Here is a 21,726-nt window from a genome sequence, read left to right on the forward strand (position 1 = left end):
GACTTTGGTTCGCTTCCGGATCTCCTCATTTCTGATTCGATCTCGCAAACGTAACGTAACGTGCTCACAGACCGGGCTTCACCTGAAGCTGGCCGTGGTGAGGCGGCGCGCGAAGGCGTGCGCGTGCGTGTGCAGCGCGTGGCGGCACAGGCGCGCGCGCACGTAGCGGGCGGCCGACGCGCGCGCGCGCACGTAGCACGCGAGAGACAGCGACAGCGCCGCGCGGGAGAGGCGGCGCGCGCGCCCGGTTGCGCCGCAATACTCGCAGCGCGACCAGAACATCACCTAGCAAAAACAATTTTTTTTTTTATGTAACAGGAGGCAAACGAGCAGACGGGTCACCTGATGGTAAGTGGTTACCGTCGCCCATAGACACCCGCAGTCCCAGGGGCGATACAGGTGCGTNGTGCGTTGCCGGCCTGTAAGGTGAAGATACGCTCTCCTCTTAAGAGCTTGCAGGTCGTATCCGTCCGGAAACACCGCAAACGACAGACAATACCCCAGTTACAACCTTTTTTTTTTTTTTTGTTAAACTTACCCAAAATTAGCACTGTCTGAATGGGCGGTGACTACCTGATACAGGTATACTTTTACTTACTAGGTATGTCACCACAATTTTTGTAAAAGTTGGTTTGTTAACGAATAAAAAATTTATGATTTTTTTTTTCATTTTGGGCCCACGCTAAACACTTCGTCGCTTATTCCTTTAGCGACACGCACGCTTGTCAGTATCGAAAATAAAACAATAGGATTTTGAAAAAGATAGGCGACGTGACCTTTGTTCGTAAAATCAAAGGTAAGTTAGCGTGCCATCCCGAAATTTGACTTGCGCTCAAAGCGATTTGTTCTTTTCTCAATGCCTATCAATGCTTCCCGGTGGAAGCAATATAAGCAAGTTAAGCAAAGATTGCATCTACAAGTGAATCAACGTCAAGTGAAATTGCGGTTAAATAATAATAATATATAATAATAATATAATTTATTTATTCAAGTAACATGACTCATTATTTGTTAGTTATAAAGGACTTAACCTATGTTAGTAATAATTGGAACATCTAAACTATTCATTCAAATACCTCCCGAAAACGAAGATAGTTAAGGCGATTATCACACTGCGCCGCGCTCCGCCGGACGACAGATTTAATCATTGTAAGCAAGTACCTCAGTTTGTATAGAAAACACGCGCGGCACAACACACTGACAACGCGTCTGCGCGCGGGATTTTTTATATGAAATCACGCGGACCGCGGCGCAGTGTGATAATCGCCTAAAAGANTAGGATACTTTTTATCCCATTCGAAATTTTAAAAAAAGTCTGCTTATTTATTGCCATTAAGGCGGAACAAAGTTCGCCGGGTCAGCTAGTGTAACATAGATGTACACAAATACAGTAATAACTACAGATAAAATACTCTAACAATAATATTACATATAATACTAGCTGCCCGCCCCGGCTTCGTCCGTGGTACTTACGTGTATTATACATACAGGGTGGAAACGATAAGTGATCTCACTCGATTATTTCTAAACTATACAAGATATCCAAAAACTGGTTACTGATCCTGAAAGTGCTTCACGAGCTCTATCCAACGGTACCAATAATAGGTTACAAAATAAACTGGATCTATGCGAAAATTCAATGTTTCCAGCTTCCATTCATTTGGTAAAACCACATAATATTAAAAACTATTCAAGATATCCAAAAACTGGTTACTGATCCTGAAAGTGCTTCACGAGCTCTATTCAAGGGTACCAATAATAGGTTACAAAATAAACTGGATCTAACCGAAAATTCAATGTTTCCAACTTCCATACATTTAGTACTGCTACAGTCATGGCACTCATGTCTTGATAATATTATAGCAAGTAAAGCTTAAAACCAATGTTTTCCATGAATAATTTTAAATGAGAATGCAAATTGGAGTTCAATTTAAGTGTTAATTATTTGATTAAAAAAATGACACTTCTAATATTGTGTGGCTGGCATACATTTAGTATGGAGGCTGAAAACACAGAATTATCGGATAGATCCAATTAATTCTGTAATCCATTACTGATACCGTTTGAAAGAGCTCGTGAAGCACTTTCAGGATCAGTAACCAGATTTTCGAAATCTTGTTTAGTTTAGAAATAATCGAGTGAGATCACTTATCGTTTCCACCCTGTATAAACCTTCCTTAAGAATCACTCTATCTATTAAAAAAAAAGTGTTTTAATTTTATCAAACTGGTAATGACGTCAATTTTGGGAGAAGGGGGGGGGGTCATTANGGTAATGACGTCAATTTTGGGAGAAGGGGAGGGGGGGTCATTAAGAAATGACGATAGGATGATTGTAGGGGGGGGGGGGTCTAAAATCTGAAAAAATCGATGACGTAATTTATGGACGGCCCCGAAGTCGCGGGCACAGCTATACTTGGTAAACAATAAAATAATGATTAATCCACTTACCTCCGAACATGTTGGTTCATAGGCACTTGGCAGTTGCTCGAGGGACACTTGTAGTCCCCGTTGAAGCAGTACTTCTCCAGGAAAGCCCCCAAGGATATGTCGTGCTGTCCGTACATCTCCATGTTAACAATCCTGTTGAAACGACGTAAGATGTTTCAGAAATAAAATACACCCTATGTATTCTATGTATGTCAAAGGGCGAATAAACGGCAAATCTTCGTCATAAAGGACGTAGCACACTTATCATCCCGGAAAGGGATTGTAACCGTATCAACTGGTGGCGGTCAGTATTCTTTGTATGAAACTCCGTACGTAAAGGCGATAGGGTGTTCATCCCTTTTCGGGTTGGCAAGTGTGCTATGGCCTTAAATCCTCCATTGCCTCCGGTAAATCAGAGAGTTGTGTTCCTGCAACGGGGACTAAACGACCAGACGGTGATAAGATGGGAAGTGTAGGCCAAATTCTCTATATTCTATTGGCAAATAAAATGGAGATGACCTGATGATGTTGAGATGGGGAGTGTAGTACAAATCGTTTATTTTCTTCTCGTAAATTGAAGAGCAATCCTCTTCTTGCAGTGGCAACTAAATGAATTGATTATGATACCCGTAAGATGGGAGCGTAGGCGAAATGCTCGAAACTTGCGTGTGAGAAAAAGTAGCTTTCTGTCAGCTTTTACTCACGTTACAGCTTCGTTTGAACTAGCTGTCAAAACGACACCGCGACACGGATTTGTCAATACAGTTGATGTTCGTTCGTCGTCCAGTTGCGTTGCAGTTGAAAATATTTAGCGCAATCGGGGCATTGATGATGCATACTGATGGTGATGATGCACAGCTCACCAAGGGTTGACGCAGAAGTCGGGCACGTTGGCGGACTTGCTGCTGTAGCTGTACAGCAGCATGCCCAGCCGCTGGTGGTTCTCCGGCGCTAGTGGGTCCAGCGGCTCGTTGTCAGTCTGCTTCTCTGACTCTTCCGGCTCTTTGACGGTCTTCTTTACTACTGACGGCTTGTAGAGGGGGCATTCGACTATAAAAAGCAAAGAAGAACGCATGTGGTTAAAAACCACGTGGTTTATAATAACGATTAAGGCCCAGTTTTTTGATTCGTAGTTAAAATAACCTATAGTCAAATTTGACAGATCGCACCTTCGGTAGAACAAGAGCACAATTGCACTTTTTGCAATTTTACAGGAGAGCTATTAATTATTAGCTACACATTTTTAAAGTATTTCTGCATACTTAACTCATTTTTGCAACTTTTGACAATTGTGCCCTTGTTCTACCGAAGGTGCGAGATGTCAAATGACAAGTGGTTAAATATTAGAAAAAAATGTTTTTCGAATAATGGTTAGCTTGACTTTTAGTACATTTTTAACTATTAGTTTACATTTTGTTAATATTTAACCATTAGTAGCAAAATTTAACAATTAGTTATTTTAACTATGAATAAAAAAACTGGGCCTAAATATTTAAGTCGAACCTTAATTTCGAACTCCTCCTATGTTCTTCTGATTAATTTCGTTGCGGGTCCAATGACAGTTTAACTTTCCCCCGGGACAAACTTGACCTTCATTGGTTGGGTTTTTGTGGCGGTCAAGCTGTAGATCCTGGCTACACAGGAGTTGCAGCGGTGGGAACGAGAGGTGGGAATAGTCCCGTTATTTAAGTGCATAATGTCAAAAAACAACGGCTCCTACTAATTTCGTAAAGCCTGGTCCGTGAGCACGTAGAATTTTGTCCAATGACCCCAAGCTACCCACCCTTATCGCTCGCGCGTAATTATATTGCTGTCGCGACTGTGCGACGGGCGCCCGCAGTGAGTGTGCGAGTGCGACAGCAACATAATTACGCGCGAGCGATAAGGATGGGTAGATTGGGGTCGTTGGACAAACTTCTACGTGCTCACGGACCAGGCTTTAATAAAATTTATTTCAACTGAATTGTACAATTACTGTGCAGCGCTACGGGACTATTCCCACTACTCGTTGCCATCGCTGCAACTCCTGTGTAGCCAGGATCTACAGCTTGACCGCCAATAAAAACCCAACCAGTGAAGGTCAAGTTTGTCCCGGAAGAAAGTTAAACTGTCATTGGACCCGCAACGCAATTAATCAGAAGAACATAGGAGGAGTTCGAAGTTAGGGTTCGATTTCCTCCAGTTAGCGCTTAAGCATAATGTTAAAAACACAACTGCAAATAGGTTAGATGACAAAATTTTAATTATTTGTCTATCCGACAGATAATTAGAAAATATTAGACTCATTTTTTTTTCGTTCATAATGAAATAATAACAGTGCTACATCGAGTTGAAATGGCGCGATACGTCACGCTTGAGTAGAATTTATACTCAAAAGTGACGTCACGCGACATTTCAACTCAATATAACACTGTAATTATTCGATTATGGAAAAAATAAAAAAATATGAGGCTAATATTTTCTAATTATCTGTCTGACGGACTAAATAGAATTTCGATTTCATTACCCAGTCATCATCCCTACGTGGAGCGAGTTACAAGACACGTCTTGTTTGAATTACCTTTATGTTTGTCGCTAACAAGTCGGCAGCCAGTAGCTCGGTAGTTGGCGAGCGCTGCCCGCACCATTGGGTCGTCCGCACTCGCTGTTATGGGGTTCTGAATGAATGGGTGGACCTCCTGGAATAAATTGATAAGTTACATACAAAACGGGTAAATACCACCGGATCAATTTATAAGTTCTATTTTGTAGGAACTACACGTCTGGCTAAGTAGCGAATGGACGAATGAATGGCGAGGGAATGGACCCAATGTAAGTCACTACATGCAGGCAGCTTCTGAATTTGAATAATATTGAGGAAGGCCGACCAATGAGGGTTTTCGCGTATGAAAGAATCGCTAGATGGCGTGACGTGGATGTGGGGTCTGACTGCTGCGTGATTTGTGGATTTTGACATATCTGTCAATGTCATGTCAAAAATAACCAATCATGCAGCATTTGGACCTCGCGTCTACGTATTGCCATCTGGCGGATTTTTCATACGCGAAAACCCTCATTTGAAAAACATTGGGGGAGGCCCAGCCTATGTTCAGCAGTAGACGAAAACTCCTGTGTCAGTGGTTGAAATTATGTATGTGCGGGGCACGCGGCAGCAGCGGATGCGGGGAGTAGCGCCGCAGCGACGCCCCGCCTGCGTCTCTACACGGGGCCACTGACCTTCAGCGCGGGCCCGCTGTCCTGCTGCTGCCGGCTCATCTTGCGGTGCAGCGCGCGGGGCGTGTGCGGGGAGTAGTACCGCAGCGACGCCCTGCCTCCATCTCTACTGACCACTGACCTTCAGCGCGGGCCCGCTGTCTTGTTGGCGGGTAATCTTGCAGTGCAGCGTGCGGGGCGTGTGCGGGGAGTAGCGCCGCAGCGACGCCCCGCCTGCGTCTCTACACGGGGCCACTGACCTTCAGCGCGGGCCCGCTGTCTTGTTGGCGGCTCATCTCGCGGTGCAGCGCGCGGGGCGTGTGCGGGGAGTAGTACCGCAGCGACGCCCTGCCTCCATCTCTACTGACCACTGACCTTCAGCGCGGGCCCGCTGTCTTGTTGGCGGGTAATCTTGCAGTGCAGCGTGCGGGGCGTGTGCGGGGAGTAGCGCCGCAGCGACGCCCCGCCTGCGTCTCTACACGGGGCCACTGACCTTCAGCGCGGGCCCGCTGTCTTGTTGGCGGGTAATCTTGCAGTGCAGCGTGCGGGGCGTGTGCGGGGAGTAGCGCCGCAGCGACGCCCCGCCTGCGTCTCTACACGGGGCCACTGACCTTCAGCGCGGGCCCGCTGTCTTGTTGGCGGCTCATCTTGCGGTGCAGCGCGCGGGGCGTGTGCGGGGAGTAGCGTCGCAGCGACGCCCCGCCTCCGTCTCTACACGGGGCCACTGACCTTCAGCGCGGGCCCGCTGTCTTGCGTGCGGCTCGCCTTGCGGTGCAGCGCGCGGGGCGTGTGTTAAAGGTTACTAAACCTTTGTTCGTCACCTGTCATCCGCTTAGGGAAGTCGAACCTTAACTTCAAACTTCGCCTATGTTCTTCTTATAAATTTCGTTGCGGGTCCAATGACAGTTAATTTTCCCCCGGGACAAACTTCATTTTTATTGGCGGTCAAGCTGTAGATCCTGGCTACACAGGAGTTGCAGCGGTGGGAATAGTATACTGTTTGGAAGTTGGTTGGCCACTGACCTTCAGCGTGGGCCCGCTGTCCTGTTGCCGGCTCATCTTGCGGTGCAGCGCGCGGGGCGTGTGCGGGGCGTGCGGCAGCAGCGGCTGCGGGAAGTAGCGCCGCAGCGGGCAGCGACGCCCCGCCTCCGTCTCGAGGTACGGCGCGGGGATTACGGTGTGGGGAGACATGGACAACACTACGTCGTCTGTCGACCAGCTGTGATGGAAAAAGAATAACAATAGGTAGTCAGTTTTCGTTTGTGCGTAGCTCGTAGTCGTAGAACGTCGCCATTGGAGCAGAAAAGTACTTAGTGGCGACGGACGGAAGACGTAGTGTGTACAGTCAAATAGTTCGTGACACCCAAATTAGCCATAAAGTTCGAAACATGTCTTTGTTACAATTGGAATAAGGTTCAACTTTTTAGCTACTTTGGGTGTCACAAACTATTTGACGATGACTGTACCTAACCTTCTCACTCGGTGGGCCAATCATCTAGCAAAGGTCGCGGGGGCACCTGAATTGTTGTGGAAATCCTTAGAGGAGTTCTTACATCCAGCAGTAAATGTCATTTGGGTGAAACGGGTCAGACGTGCTGATTAAGAAAGAATGCAGGAATAAGTAGGTCTACTATATTTTATCAAGTGTGTTTTGTTTCGATAGCAAAATTTTCCAATGTGTGTATAATAAAGTTGATTACAACTATTGATTTCTGAACAATCTTTCATTGCGATAACAAATCATATCGAAACCATACAACCAAACATAAAATATCAACTAATTCAGTTCCTAAACTTACCGGTCGCTGTGCGTGTCAGCCTGCAGCTTCGCTTCTTCCTTCGGCAAAAACACATCATCGTCCACCGACAGGGTTGCTCTTAGCGGATCACTAAAATCCCTTATCGGAACCCCACAACTAAAGTTTTTCTCACTATCCGCTTTGCGAACAAACTTCGTCCTCTGCAACGGATCATCTGGCTCCTTCTTATCGTTATCTTTCAAATCATTACACTTTGCATCATTATCTTTCGAATCATTACTCTTTGCATCATTGGCACTCAACACAGCATCTTTAAACACTTCGCTATTGTCACTATTATCTTTCTCCTCATCATTAATTGCGTCCGATTCACTGACGCTTGTATCCTTTTCATTATGTCCAGCGTCATTACTCATTGAAAACGATCCTTCTTTGTCATTATCTTTTGCAATTTCTTCTTCATCGTCATCAAAAGTCATACCCGGTTCGGGTAATACAGCTTCAATATCGCCAAGGAATGCTTTCTCTAGTTTCCAGTTGTAGCATGCTAATACCATGAATTTGACTACTTTTTTAACTCTAATCAATTCTTGTAAGGACGCTCCTCGAAGGAGGATGCAGCATCCCAACTGAGGTTCTGCGCAGCCTTCTAACACCATTAGGGTTTTGCTTGAATCTAAAAATTAAAGAGAAATATGCAATATGATACGGTTCCAATTCTTTAGATAGTTGACAAGGAGGACTAGGTTCTGAGGAGTTTACACCTTCATCTGATCATCTCCTATCACATAAAAAAAAAATAAGATTCATAACTACTTACAATTTTATAGAATCGTTTCGCTGTCAAGGCGTTCCAATCTTAGCATCAATAGAAGCCACCAGGTCAGCTCGTGAGCATCTAGCAGTCCTCTGCAGGGCTTATCTCTGAGCCTTATACTTTATATCTTAGTTCTTATAGATAAGATACTTACAATTTTTAATATAAAATCTCTCCGCCGTTCCAAGCCTAGGCGTTCCAATCCTAGCGTCAATAGAAGCCACGAGATCAGCTCTTGAACATCTGGCTGTTCTCTGCAGGGTTTATTACTGAGCCTTATGTGTTATATCTTAGCATCTTATAGATAAGGAACTTACAATTTTTAATATAGAATCGTTCCGCAGTCCCCAGCCTAGGCGTTCCAATTCTCGCATCAATAGAAGCCACCAGGTCAGCTCGTGAGCATCTGGCTGTTCTCTGCAGGGCTTATATCTGAGCCTTAAACTTTATATCTTAGCCTATTATACATAAGGTACTTACAATTTTTAATATAGAATCTCTCCGCAGTCCCCAGCCTAGGCGTTCCAATTCTAGCATCAATAGAAGCTACCAGATCAGCTCTTGAACATCTGGCTGTCCTCTGCAGGGCTTTGTCCCCGAGCCTGGCGGCCAGGGCTACGCCCGCGGCCCTGAGAGCATCCTGCACGGCCCGGGCTGCGCCCCCGCGGACTAAAACTACTTTAGGCTGTAGCGCTGTGATGCGTGCCGCGCAACGGACTAGGTATTGTTGTTCCTGTAGGATAGATAAGACTGTTGACGAATCTCTGTAATATTATAAAAGAGAATCACTGACTGACTCACTCATCACGAAATCTAAGAAACTACAAGTGCTAGGAGTCCAATTTTGCTTTTCCTATAACGTATGTGCTCACCAAGACGGGATTTTGCATAATTCAACGTCTAACTAAGATTAGGCGCACACCGTTGATTTTTAGTTGGCCGATAGTTGTGCCCGATTTTAAATTGTATGAAGAATCGGCCAACTCGAATCGGCGTAGTGTGCGCACTCCCATACATGCCCGTACTGATCAACTGCCCGACTAAACTATCGGCCGACGAAAAATCAACGGTGTGCGCCTACTCTAAGAGGTTAGAACGGGGTCCACTCGTACGAAGTCGCGGGCGGCCGCTAGTAAGTTATACACAAAAGAAATGTCTAATTGGAACGGTCTTACCGCTAGAAAGCGACCTCCTCCAGAGAATGCGCGGTGAGGACAGTTGTTTAAGATGAAAGTTGGTGTAAAACAAAGGCTGAGTTGCATCACCTTAACTTTAACCGGTGTTTTGTATGAAGTTTGGCAGACTTTTGACGTTTGTTATAGTTTAAGTAAGATGGTGCAACTCAAGGTTTAGTAAATACGGTTTCATGCGTCTCTGACCTGCAACAAGACCGGTTCCAATGACGTCAGTTTCCCTTCCACCCTCTGGTAGGCAATGGAACAGTCCAACAGCAAGATTGTAGGGTTCTCGATCTCTTGAGGCATGCCCCTGCAAGGCCAAGATATAAAGAATTAATATCAATGTTGTAGATACTCATTATGTACTCGTATATCTCTCAAAATAGTCAGCCAAAGTAAATGGCTAACGACGAATGACGAAAAAATAAATCATTTAATTTAATTTCGCATCAAACAAAGTTGTATAGGAGTAGGATATAATCACCCCTAATTTTCTGTGCAGTTTTGGGTCTGCTATCGGACGCGTCTCCGGGTTGCGGATAGAGGAACTCCCCCCAGAAATGGGAGTACCAGTTTACTGGCGCGGACAGAAACTCAAGCGCGGCAGGTCTTGTCAACTTGGCGGGCCTGTCGGGCGGCCCTCGATACTCCCCATAAAGTTAATAATATACCTAGCGGAATAGAGCAACAAAGAACTGAGCGAGCGAGCGAGATGTCATTAGCAACAACACGTTGTAATAAAAAAAAGAGACGCGTGATGCCGTCGCCGTTACGCCAAACAGAACCATTTTTTGCAACTATTTGACAGTTCAGAGGCACTTAGTGGCATGCTGAAAATTTGAACTGAGATATTTTCAGATTTTACGTGAGTGAAATCGTGAATGTTTATTTGAAATAGTGCTTCAAAAACGTGGTGACTGGTTCAGTGATTGATTTATTGTACACAGTGAAATAATCCTGACACTGACACACAAATGTCATCCATAATCGGTTTCGTTTGACAGCTCGTGGATGTTGCTCTATTCCGAAGGAATATTATCTTTACGATACGACGCCCATGGTAGTGGGATCCCAGCCCACCTGTGGGCCACGTTCTTGGTGAGCACGACGCCGCTGTCGCGCGGCTCCTGGGCCTGCCGTAGTGCTGTCTGTAAGGAGCCCACGCCCACCTGTGGGCCACGTTCTTGGTGAGCACGACGCCGCGCACGACGCAGCTGTCGCGCGGCTCCTGGGCCTGCCGTAGTGCTGTCTGTAAGGAGCCCACGCCCACCTGTGGGCCACGTTCTTGGTGAGCACGACGCCGCGCACGACGCAGCTGTCGCGCGGCTCCTGGGCCTGCCGTAGTGCTGTCTGTAAGGAGCCCACGCCCACCTGTGGGCCACGTTCTTGGTGAGCACGACGCCGCGCACGACGCAGCTGTCGCGCGGCTCCTGGGCCTGCCGTAGTGCTGTCTGTAAGGAGCCCACGCCCACCTGTGGGCCACGTTCTTGGTGAGCACGACGCCGCGCACGACGCAGCTGTCGCGCGGCTCCTGGGCCTGCCGTAGTGCTGTCTGTAAGGAGCCCACGCCCACCTGTGGGCCACGTTCTTGGTGAGCACGACGCCGCGCACGACGCAGCTGTCGCGCGGCTCCTGGGCCTGCCGTAGTGCTGTCTGTAAGGAGCCCACGCCCACCTGTGGGCCACGTTCTTGGTGAGCACGACGCCGCGCACGACGCAGCTGTCGCGCGGCTCCTGGGCCTGCCGTAGTGCTGTCTGTAAGGAGCCCACGCCCACCTGTGGGCCACGTTCTTGGTGAGCACGACGCCGCGCACGACGCAGCTGTCGCGCGGCTCCTGGGCCTGCCGTAGTGCTGTCTGTAAGGAGCCCACGCCCACCTGTGGGCCACGTTCTTGGTGAGCACGACGCCGCGCACGACGCAGCTGTCGCGCGGCTCGCCGCCCGGCACCTTCTTGACTTGCACGTAGTGCCGCGGGTCGATGTCCGTGCTGAACAGATCTGGAATGATGACAAGTTTTTCTTTAGAGCTCCTTCAAATTATGCGTTTTGAGCGGGACCACACACGGATAATTGTGTGAAAAATGCGTTGGAATAAACGTCTAAAGCCCGGTCTGTGAGCACGTAGAATTTTGTCCAATGACCCCAAGTTACCCATCCTTATCGCTCGCGCGAAATTATATTGCTGTCGCGACTGTGCGACGGGCGTCATTGGACAAAATTGCTACGTGCTCGCAGACCAGACTATAATTTGAAAGAGCTCTTAGGGTTGCTAAACACAGGCCAGCATTATAGACTGGTAACTTCGTTGCCGACCGTTCTGCGGTAGAGAGACGGAGATGGGGACGAGGTAGCACCAATAGCACGAAGCAGTTGAGGTATCAAGATGTCAAAGGGTAGCGAGTTTCCGCAACCCGTTGACATCTCATCCCCACCACCAACTGTTATCCCGCACTACGGTTAATACGGTCGCGCACGAAGTTGCCGGACTATGATAGGCACAGCCTAACTATTATTAGTTTTTGCCAGCAGTGGATGGTGCTCCTCGCCCAACACCGCTCGCTACCTCTCCGCTTCACTCCGCTTCGCTCCGCTACCTCTCCGCTAACCTACCAGGCATGATGAGGTCGCAAGCTTGGCGGCACAGCGGAAACAACGCTGGTAACCAGGCGGCGGGCAGCGCTGCTCGTGCGAGGCACTGCCGCATCAGAAGTCGAAGGTGTTCCTCGCCCGATACCGCTCCGCTACCTCTCCGCTAAATCTCCGCTACCTCTCCGCTTCATCTCCGCTAACCTACCAGGCATGACGAGGTCGCAAGCTTGGCGGCACAGCGGAAACAACGCTGGTAACCAGGCGGCGGGCAACGCTGCTCGTGCGAGGCACTGCCGCATCAGAAGTCGAAGGTGTTCCTCGCCCGATACCGCTCCGCTACCTCTCCGCTAAATCTCCGCTACCTCTCCGCTTCATCTCCGCTAACCTACCAGGCATGACGAGGTCGCAAGCTTGGCGGCACAGCGGAAACAACGCTGGTAACCAGGCGGCGGGCAACGCTGCTCGTGCGAGGCACTGCCGCATCAGAAGTCGAAGGTGTTCCTCGCCCGATACCGCTCCGCTACCTCTCCGCTAAATCTCCGCTACCTCTCCGCTTCATCTCCGCTAACCTACCAGGCATGACGAGGTCGCAAGCTTGGCGGCACAGCGGAAACAACGCTGGTAACCAGGCGGCGGGCAACGCTGCTCGTGCGAGGCACTGCCGCATCAGAAGTCGAAGGTGTTCCTCGCCCGATACCGCTCCGCTACCTCTCCGCTAAATCTCCGCTACCTCTCCGCTTCATCTCCGCTAACCTACCAGGCATGACGAGGTCGCAAGCTTGGCGGCACAGCGGAAACAACGCTGGTAACCAGGCGGCGGGCAACGCTGCTCGTGCGAGGCACTGCCGCATCAGAAGTCGAAGGTGTTCCTCGCCCGATACCGCTCCGCTACCTCTCCGCTAAATCTCCGCTACCTCTCCGCTTCATCTCCGCTAACCTACCAGGCATGACGAGGTCGCAAGCTTGGCGGCACAGCGGAAACAACGCTGGTAACCAGGCGGCGGGCAACGCTGCTCGTGCGAGGCACTGCCGCATCAGAAGTCGAAGATGCTCCTCGCCCGACACCGCTCCGCTACCTCTCCGCTTCGCTCCGCTAAATCTCCGATAACCTACCAGGCATGACGAGGTCGCAAGCTTGACGGCACAGCGGGAACAGCGCTGGCAACCAGGCGGCGGGCAACGCTGCTCGTGCGAGGCACTGCCGCATCAGAAGTCGAAGGTGCTCCTCGCCCGACACAGCTCCGCTACATCTCCGCTTTACTCCGCTTCATTCCGCTACATCTCCACTTCACTCCGCTAAATCTCCGCTTCGTTCCGCTACCTCTCCGCTCCGCTAACCTACCAGGCATGATGAGGTCGCAAGCTTGGCGGCACAGCGGAAACAACGCTGGTAACCAGGCGGCGGGCAGCGCTGCTCGTGCGAGGCACTGCCGCATCAGAAGTCGAAGGTGCTCCTCCCCTGATACTGATATGGCCTTGCACACGCTCGCTGATTCTGTGTGGCCTGGCAAGTAAATAAAGTGATGTTCACACAAGTATACAAAAATTGAGCAGAAGAGAACTTTAAAAAACTTATATTTTCACTTTATATAATGTGCCTGTGATTTCACAATAACCTATTTACGAGGGCGGCACTGAAANGCACGACGCAGCTGTCGCGCGGCTCGCCGCCCGGCACCTTCTTGACTTGCACGTAGTGCCGCGGGTCGATGTCCGTGCTGAACAGATCTGGAATGATGACAAGTTTTTCTTTAGAGCTCCTTCAAATTATGCGTTTTGAGCGGGACCACACACGGATAATTGTGTGAAAAATGCGTTGGAATAAACGTCTAAAGCCCGGTCTGTGAGCACGTAGAATTTTGTCCAATGACCCCAAGTTACCCATCCTTATCGCTCGCGCGAAATTATATTGCTGTCGCGACTGTGCGACGGGCGTCATTGGACAAAATTGCTACGTGCTCGCAGACCAGACTATAATTTGAAAGAGCTCTTAGGGTTGCTAAACACAGGCCAGCATTATAGACTGGTAACTTCGTTGCCGACCGTTCTGCGGTAGAGAGACGGAGATGGGGACGAGGTAGCACCAATAGCACGAAGCAGTTGAGGTATCAAGATGTCAAAGGGTAGCGAGTTTCCGCAACCCGTTGACATCTCATCCCCACCACCAACTGTTATCCCGCACTACGGTTAATACGGTCGCGCACGAAGTTGCCGGACTATGATAGGCACAGCCTAACTATTATTAGTTTTTGCCAGCAGTGGATGGTGCTCCTCGCCCAACACCGCTCGCTACCTCTCCGCTTCACTCCGCTTCGCTCCGCTACCTCTCCGCTAACCTACCAGGCATGATGAGGTCGCNAAAACTATTAACAATCATAGACACCGGGAGGCTGTCATCGACAACAAACTGTCACAGACAATAATGCATACTATAAAGGTAGCAGTGCACTTAGTAACATAACTATATAGCACTACAAGTGCTAGGAGTCTTCAATTTTGCTTTTAGAAAGTAAGTGCTCACGGGTGCAAGGCGGGATTTTAAAAATTCGACGATTCGATTTAGAATCAGGCCCAACTATCAGCAAACTAAAAGTCGGTGGTCTGTGTCTAGTCTTAGTAAATAAATACAGTTCCGTCTCATATCACACAGTGATGCGTCTCTCACCTGCAACAAAACCGGTTCCAATGACGTCAGTTTCCCTTCCACCCTCTGGTAGGCAATGGAACAGTCCAACAGCAAGATTGTAGGGTTCTCGATCTCTTGAGGCATGCCCCTGCAAGACATAGAGAATCAAAATCACAGTAAGGTACCTCTTATGTACGCCTGGCTTAATATTTGCTCGCACACTCACAGCGGCTGCCCGTCGCACAGTCACGACAGCAATATAATTACGCGCGAGCGATAAGGATGGGTAACTTGGGGTCATTGGACGAAATTCTATGTGCTCGGCGACTGGACTTTAGTAAAAATACAAACAGGTGTAAGATAGAACCCACTCCATTCTTCCTGGCATAAAAGGCGACTCTAGCCAGTGTGTGGAGTATCGGCCAAATTCTTAATTTGCCGATATCATTTTTTCAAATGGTGCTGGATCGCCTGGACGCAACGATTCTGCATTATACCTACTTGTAATATATAGGGGCGTGTAAAATCGTCGTCATTCATTTGTAGGGGGCAAATGAAGGGCTTAAAAAAGCAAGATCCCCGCGTAACGTTTCTAAGAGGGAGGGGACAGTGTAGATCTCGGTACGCTCATGGTAGGATGGGATTTTAGCCAACTCACGGCTCCGTTTCAGTGGCTCCGGAAGACACCGTCGGGGTTTTGGGGGGTAGAACCTGCCTCACTCGGCATGGGGCACACTGAAAACCAGCGCCGTGGCCTTCGTCCCGTGGGCCACGGCATATGCTGAGTGGGGTCCCGTTGCAGTGGGCATCTTGTTGGTGGATGGGTGGCACTGCTCAGTTTACTCTTGTTTTTATTTTTTCTTCTTCCATTATTATGTGCCAGTGTCATGTCTATGTAATTGCCTGTATTTGTGTGATGTCCATTGTAATAAATGTATCTTTCTTTCTTTCTTTCTAGAACCCTTCTGGCAGGGAGAGTGAGTCCCACATCATCATAACCCACTGGCCAGCCCCATCGGCCAATACCCAATTGGGTATGTGCAAAGCGGCGGGGCAAATAGCTCGTAGAGCTGATGGCCGCTGGGGCAGGAAAGTTCTCGAGTGGCGACCACGAGTCGGAAGTTGTTGTGTGGACAAGCCTCCCACTAGGTGGACCGACGATCTAGTGAAGGTCGCGGGAGGTGCCTGGAAGCGGGTGGCGCAGGACGGGTCTTTGTGGAAAACCTTGGGGGAGGTCTTTGTCCAGCAGTGGACGTCATTTGGCTGAAACGAACGAACGAACGTGAGTGAAATCGTGAATGTTTATTTGAAATAGTGCTTCAAAAACGTGGTGACTGGTTCGGTTCAGTGATTGATTTATTGTACACAGTGAAATAATCCTGACGCTGACACACAAATGTCATCCATAATCGGTTTCGTTTGACAGCTCGTGGGTGTTGCTCTATTCCGAAGGAATATTAACTTTATGATACGACGCCCATGGTAGAGTGGGAATCTCAGCCCACCTGTGGGCCACGTTCTTGGTGAGCACGACGCCGCTGTCGCGCGGCTCCTGGGCCTGCCGTAGTGCTGTCTGTAAGGAGCCCACGCCCACCTGTGGGTAGGGATGTTCCGATACCACCTAAGTATCGATACCTATTCATTTCGATAATACTCAAATCTTTTTTCGATACTACTTAAATAAGTACTCCTAAAGTATCGATAGTTACTGATATCGATACTTTTTGGAACTTTTATTTTGTTTTATTATTTTGAGGGTGCTATCAATGAACGTTGAAGGACAATAATTAAACAAAATTGAGAAAAACACAACTATTTATTTATCGGTTTATGCCATCATAACATTGGAATAAACCGATGAATTTGATGATTACAATTAATAAAATTACTTGTAAACAATCACTTAACACTTTCACAATGGCGGAATGGCGAGATGATTTGCGGGCGGGTGCGGTGTCTCCTTCTCTCGCTTTCGGCTCGGGCTCGGCTGAAGTCGGACGAATTCGGCTGGCCCAGCGCGAGACAACGCGTCACTCACGCCGCCACGCGACGAATACCGGTAACTCGGTAACCGATTAAAGCTGATTAGCTGACAGTTTTTGCTCTCTCAGTTCTGTATGATGCGTTCTCGGTTTTTTTTATTGTTTTCGGTTGTTTTGCTGATTCGATTCGATACCAAGTATTTTTGTTTCGATACCGATTATGTATCGCAAAATTGATTCGATACAATAAATACTTGGTATCGAATCAAAAGTATCGAGTACCTACTCGTATGTATTAGTATCGGAATATCCCTACCTGTGGGCCACGTTCTTGGTGAGCACGACGCCGCGCACGACGCAGCTGTCGCGCGGCTCGCCGCCCGGCACCTTCTTGACCTGCACGTAGTGCCGCGGGTCGATGTCCGTGCTGAACAGATCTGGAAGCAGATGAGATTAAGTTCCGTTAAAGGTATAGGACAGTATTCGGTATTTGTAAAAGTTTGTCAAAGATGGGTCTTTAGTATTAAAAATCCGAACAAATGGAAATGTTCAGCTTGTAACTGTAGACTACAGAAACAATAGATACTTTGATTTATGTCCAAGAGCCACAGGAGAAGCAAAGTGACCGACATAGCTCCCAGAATTGATAAAATCAAGTGGCAGTGAACAGGGCACATAGCTCGTAGAGGCGATGGCTGTTGGGGCAGAAAAGTTCTCGAGTGGCGACCACGGGCCGGAAGACGTAGCGTGGGCAGGTCTCCTACTAGGTGCACCGACGATCTGGTGAAGGTCGCGGGAAGAACCTGGATGCGGGCAGTGCAGTGCAGAACCGGTCGCTATGGAAAGCCTTGGGGGAGGCCTTTGTTCAGCAGTGGACGTCATTTGGCTGAAACGAACGATGTCCAAGAGCTGGGGCTCTTTAGGCCTTCCTCTGCGCCAACTCTCCGCTAACCTACCGGGCATAACGAGGTCGCAGGCCTGGCGGCACAGCGGGAACAGCGCTGGTAACCAGGCGGCGGGCAGCGCGGCTCGTGGAAGGTACTTCCACATTAGTAGGCGAAAGTGCTCTTCGCCTGACACCGCTCCGCTAAATCTCCTCTTCGCTCCGCTATTTTTCCGCTTCGCTACTTCTCCACTAACCTACCGGGCATGACGAGGTCGCAGACCTAGTGGCGCAGCGGGAACAGCGCCGGCAGTCAAGGCGGCGGGCAGCGCAACTCTTGCGAAGCACTGCGGCATTAGTAGGCGAAGGAGCTCTTCGCCCGACACCGCTCCGCTAACTCTCCGCTAACCTACCGGGCATGACGAGGTGGCAAAGATGGTCCTCACCCAACACCGCTCCGCTGCCTCTCCGCTAAATCTCCGTTTCGCTCCGCTAAATCTCCGCTAACCTACCGGGCATGACGAGGTCGCAGGCCTGACGGCACAGAGGGAATAGCGCCGGCAACCAGGCGGCGGGCAGCGCGGCTCGTGCGAGGCACTGCCGCATTCGCACTCTTCACCCAACACCAATCCACTACCTCTCTGCTAAATCTCCGCTTCGCTCCGCTAAATCTCCGCTTCATCTCCGCTAACCTACCGGGCATAACGAGGTCGCAGGGCTGGCGGCACAGCAGGAACAGCGCCGGCAGCCAGGCGGCAGGCGGCGCGGCGTGAGCGAGGCACTGCCGCATCAGTAGGCGAAGGTGCTCCACCCCTGACACCGCTCCGCTAAATCTCCGCTTCGTTCCGCTACCTCTCCGCCCCGCTAACCTACCAGGCATGACGAGGTCGCAAGCTTGACGGCACAGCGGGAACAGCGCCGGCAACCAGGCGACGGGCAGCGCGGCTCATGCGAGACAGAAGTGTGAACTGTCGCATCAGAAGTGGAAAGTGCTCCTCGCCCGACACCGCTCCGCTACCTCTCCGCTAAATCTCCACTTCGTTCCGCTACATCTTCGCTAAATCTCCGCTAACCTACCGGGCATGACGAGGTCGCAAGCTTGGCGGCATAGCGGAAACAGCGCTGGCAACCAGGCGGCGGGCAGCGCTGCTCGTGCAAGGCACTGCCGCATCAGAAGTCGAAGGTGCTCCTCGCCCGATACCACTCCGCTGCCTCTCCGCTAAATCTCCTCTTCGCTCCACTACTTCTCCGCTTCGCTAACCTACCGGGCATGACGAGGTCGCAGGCCTGGCGGCATAGCGGAAATAGCGCCGGCAGCCAGGCGGCGGGCAACGCGGCTCGTGCCAGGCACTGCCGCATCAGTAGGCGAAGGTGCTCCTCGCCCGACATCGCTCCGCTAACTCTCCGCTAACCTACCGGGCATGACGAGGTGGCAAAGATGCTCCTCACCCAACACAGCTCCGCTACCTCTCCGCTAAATCTCCGTTTCGCTCCGCTAACCTACCAGGCATGACGAGGTCGCAGGCTTAACGGCACAGCGGGAACAGGGCCGGCAACCAGGTGGCGGGCAGCGCTGCTCGTGCGAGGCACTGCCGCATCAGCAGGCGAAGGTGCTCCTCGCCTGACACCGCTCTGCTAAATCTCCGCTTCGCTCCACTAAATCTCCGCTCCGCTCCGCTAACCTACCAGGCATGATGAGGTCGCAAGCTTGACGGCACAGCGGGAACAACGCTGGTAACCAGGCGGCGGGCGCGGCTCGTGCTAGGCACTGCCGCATCAGAAGTCGAAGGTGCTCCTCGCCCGACACCGCTCCGCTACCTCTCCGCTTCACTCCGCTACATCTCCGCTTCGCTCCGCTAACCTACCAGGCATGATGAGGTCGCAAGCTTGGCGGCACAGCGGAAACAACGCTGGTAACCAGGCGGCGGGCAACGCTGCTCGTGCGAGGCACTGCCGCATCAGAAGTCGAAGGTGTTCCTCGCCTGATACTGATATTGCCTTGCACACGCTCGCTGATTCTGTGTGGCCTGTCAAGTAAGTAAAGTGATGTTCATATAAGTCCAAAAGTATACAAAAATTGAGCAGAAGAGAACATTACAAAACTGATTTGACTTTATTATGTGCCTGTGATTTCACAATAACCTATTTATAATGAATCTTATAAGAGCTTTGGAATGTATTCTGTTAGCTTGTAAGATGTTTGAATAATAATAAATAAATAAATAACACTCACGCCTAAACCACTGAACCGATTTTGATGAGATTTGGCATAGAGATAGTTTGAGTGTGAGTGCCGAGAAAAGACACCGGATAGTTTTTATCCCGGTTTTTGAAACAGGGACGCACGCGATAAAGTTTTTCTGTGACACAAAATTCCACGTGGGCGAACCCGCGGGCGGAAAGTTACTTGTTAAAACTGCAACACTTACCTTCACTTTGTTCCAGGACTGGTTGATTCTCTTCTTCGCTGGAAGGCGACGATTTTGTCTCTGCTAACAATTAAAATGTAATAAGAAACTGACTTGATTGAAAGTGACTATTGGAAATTCAATAGAATATAAACTGCCATTATTCGAATCCTAAAATAGAATTGCATACATGAGAAAACTAGAAACAAGAGCTAAAGAAAACAAAATAATAACGATAGTGGTCGAGAAAAAAAGAATACCATTTTCTTCCAGTGTCGCGGGGCCAAGGAAGCGGCTGAGTGCTGCAAAAAATGGCTTACCAGTTTTAGGAGCCTTTATAAGCCGAGCAGAGTTGTTTCCCAGGTTCAAATCCAGGCAGTACGACGATACGCTCTCGACTAGTCGGCCAGCACTTTCAACTTCCTCCGCTGAAATCGGACGTGTATTTGTGAATTTGATAATGAGCATAAGATTTAGGAACTTGGTCAATTTTTTTTTAAAGAATATCAATTTACAGTTAACGCCGGCAAGTGCACGGTTCGCCTATTGCAGAAAGGGCATTGCGATTGACGCGCATACATAAAAACTCGCGCAACGGTTACCGCAGTAAACTCATTTATTTTCTGTAAGTAGGATCAAAGGGCACTTTACATGTCCCAACCCTACCACTGCTTGGGGAACTAATATGAGCGAGTGATATAATTTGAGATACCAAAAACAAAACGGGACTATTCCCACCTCTCGTTCCCACCGCTGCAACTCGTGTGTAGCCAGGATCTACAGTTTGACCGCCATAAAAACCCAACCAATGAAGGTCAAGTTTGTCCCGGGGGAAAGTTAAACTGTCATTGGACCCGCAACGAAATTAATCAGAAGAACATAGGAGGAGTTCGTAATTAAGGTTCGACTTCCCTCCATTGCAAAGCGGATGACAGGTGACAAAGGTTTACCAATACCAAAAACAAAAGAAAAAACTTGTGTCGATAGACTCACGGCTGGAGTCTTCCTGTTGGGTGTTAGAGGGCAGTGCAGTAGGGCGGTACAGCGCGTAGTCAGCAAACTGTAGCAGTTCCGACACGCATTCCATGTAGCCCGAGCTTAGAAGGTTCTGACACACTTGGCTTGCCTGGAACCTGGGTATACAGGATGTTAGTGAACCAAAGAACCCTCACACACACAAAAATAATAAATCACAAAAATCGTTAAGTCCGCACACTACTTTTTATCGGCCGATAGTTTGGTTGTCTTCTTTTTGGACGAGGAGGACGGCCGATGCCAAATCGGTGTAATGTGTGTACTTCATTCATTTATTCATTTGTAACTGATTTAACTATCGGCCGATAAAAAGTCTGTAGTTTGTGGGGGCTCTAAAGGATACGCAAAATAAAATTCATGCCGGAACGGGCATTTTTGAGTTTAATAAACATTAGAATTTTTATAGCACGAAAGATAGTTTGGCAAATAGGATTTGTTTAATAGAATAGACATACCTGGTTTTATGGTTGGTGTTGTCTATGACCCACTGCAGGATGTCACAACCGCGCCACACGCCGTTGTACCTCACCAATCGGTACCTACGATAGAAGAAAGAAATGATTGTACTAAGCCATGCAGATAACCAATGTAACATTTGAACAAGATACATACAATACATAGTACAATGAGTTGTAGGTATACACTTAATTCACTTGTTTTTAAGGTTTTACTAGTTTAAGTCAATACATATTGTTATGGTAAATACAGGAGTCTTTGACAACTAATTTAGATACATATTGCAAGTCTCTATCATTGACGTTTAGAAACATCCTGTATTTGACTTAAAATGTAGTAGGTGTGTTACATAGCATAACATAAAGTGACAAT

The 21,726-nt window shown here is 48.9% G+C and overlaps 1 protein-coding gene across 1 annotated transcript in view; it reads right to left on the reverse strand.

Moving 5' to 3' along the window:
- Window positions 1-21,726, reverse strand: part of fab1 (1-phosphatidylinositol 3-phosphate 5-kinase fab1) — a 48,573-nt gene that overhangs the window by 22,501 nt on the left and 4,346 nt on the right. The window contains 20 exon segments of the mRNA XM_028309451.1: window positions 83-285; window positions 2,459-2,582; window positions 3,293-3,479; window positions 4,990-5,107; window positions 6,645-6,840; window positions 7,421-8,057; window positions 8,679-8,931; window positions 9,578-9,686; window positions 10,457-10,554; window positions 10,556-11,373; window positions 13,307-13,468; window positions 13,600-13,692; window positions 14,661-14,738; window positions 16,096-16,184; window positions 16,889-17,009; window positions 19,321-19,482; window positions 19,885-19,947; window positions 20,184-20,291; window positions 20,857-20,996; window positions 21,354-21,437. Coding sequence (XP_028165252.1) covers window positions 83-285; window positions 2,459-2,582; window positions 3,293-3,479; window positions 4,990-5,107; window positions 6,645-6,840; window positions 7,421-8,057; window positions 8,679-8,931; window positions 9,578-9,686; window positions 10,457-10,554; window positions 10,556-11,373; window positions 13,307-13,468; window positions 13,600-13,692; window positions 14,661-14,738; window positions 16,096-16,184; window positions 16,889-17,009; window positions 19,321-19,482; window positions 19,885-19,947; window positions 20,184-20,291; window positions 20,857-20,996; window positions 21,354-21,437 — 3,843 coding nt within the window.

This window comes from Ostrinia furnacalis, unplaced genomic scaffold (genome assembly GCF_004193835.3).
Source record: "Ostrinia furnacalis isolate ACB-3 unplaced genomic scaffold, ASM419383v2 OfSCF2797, whole genome shotgun sequence".
Classification (NCBI taxonomy): Eukaryota; Metazoa; Arthropoda; class Insecta; order Lepidoptera; family Crambidae; genus Ostrinia; species Ostrinia furnacalis.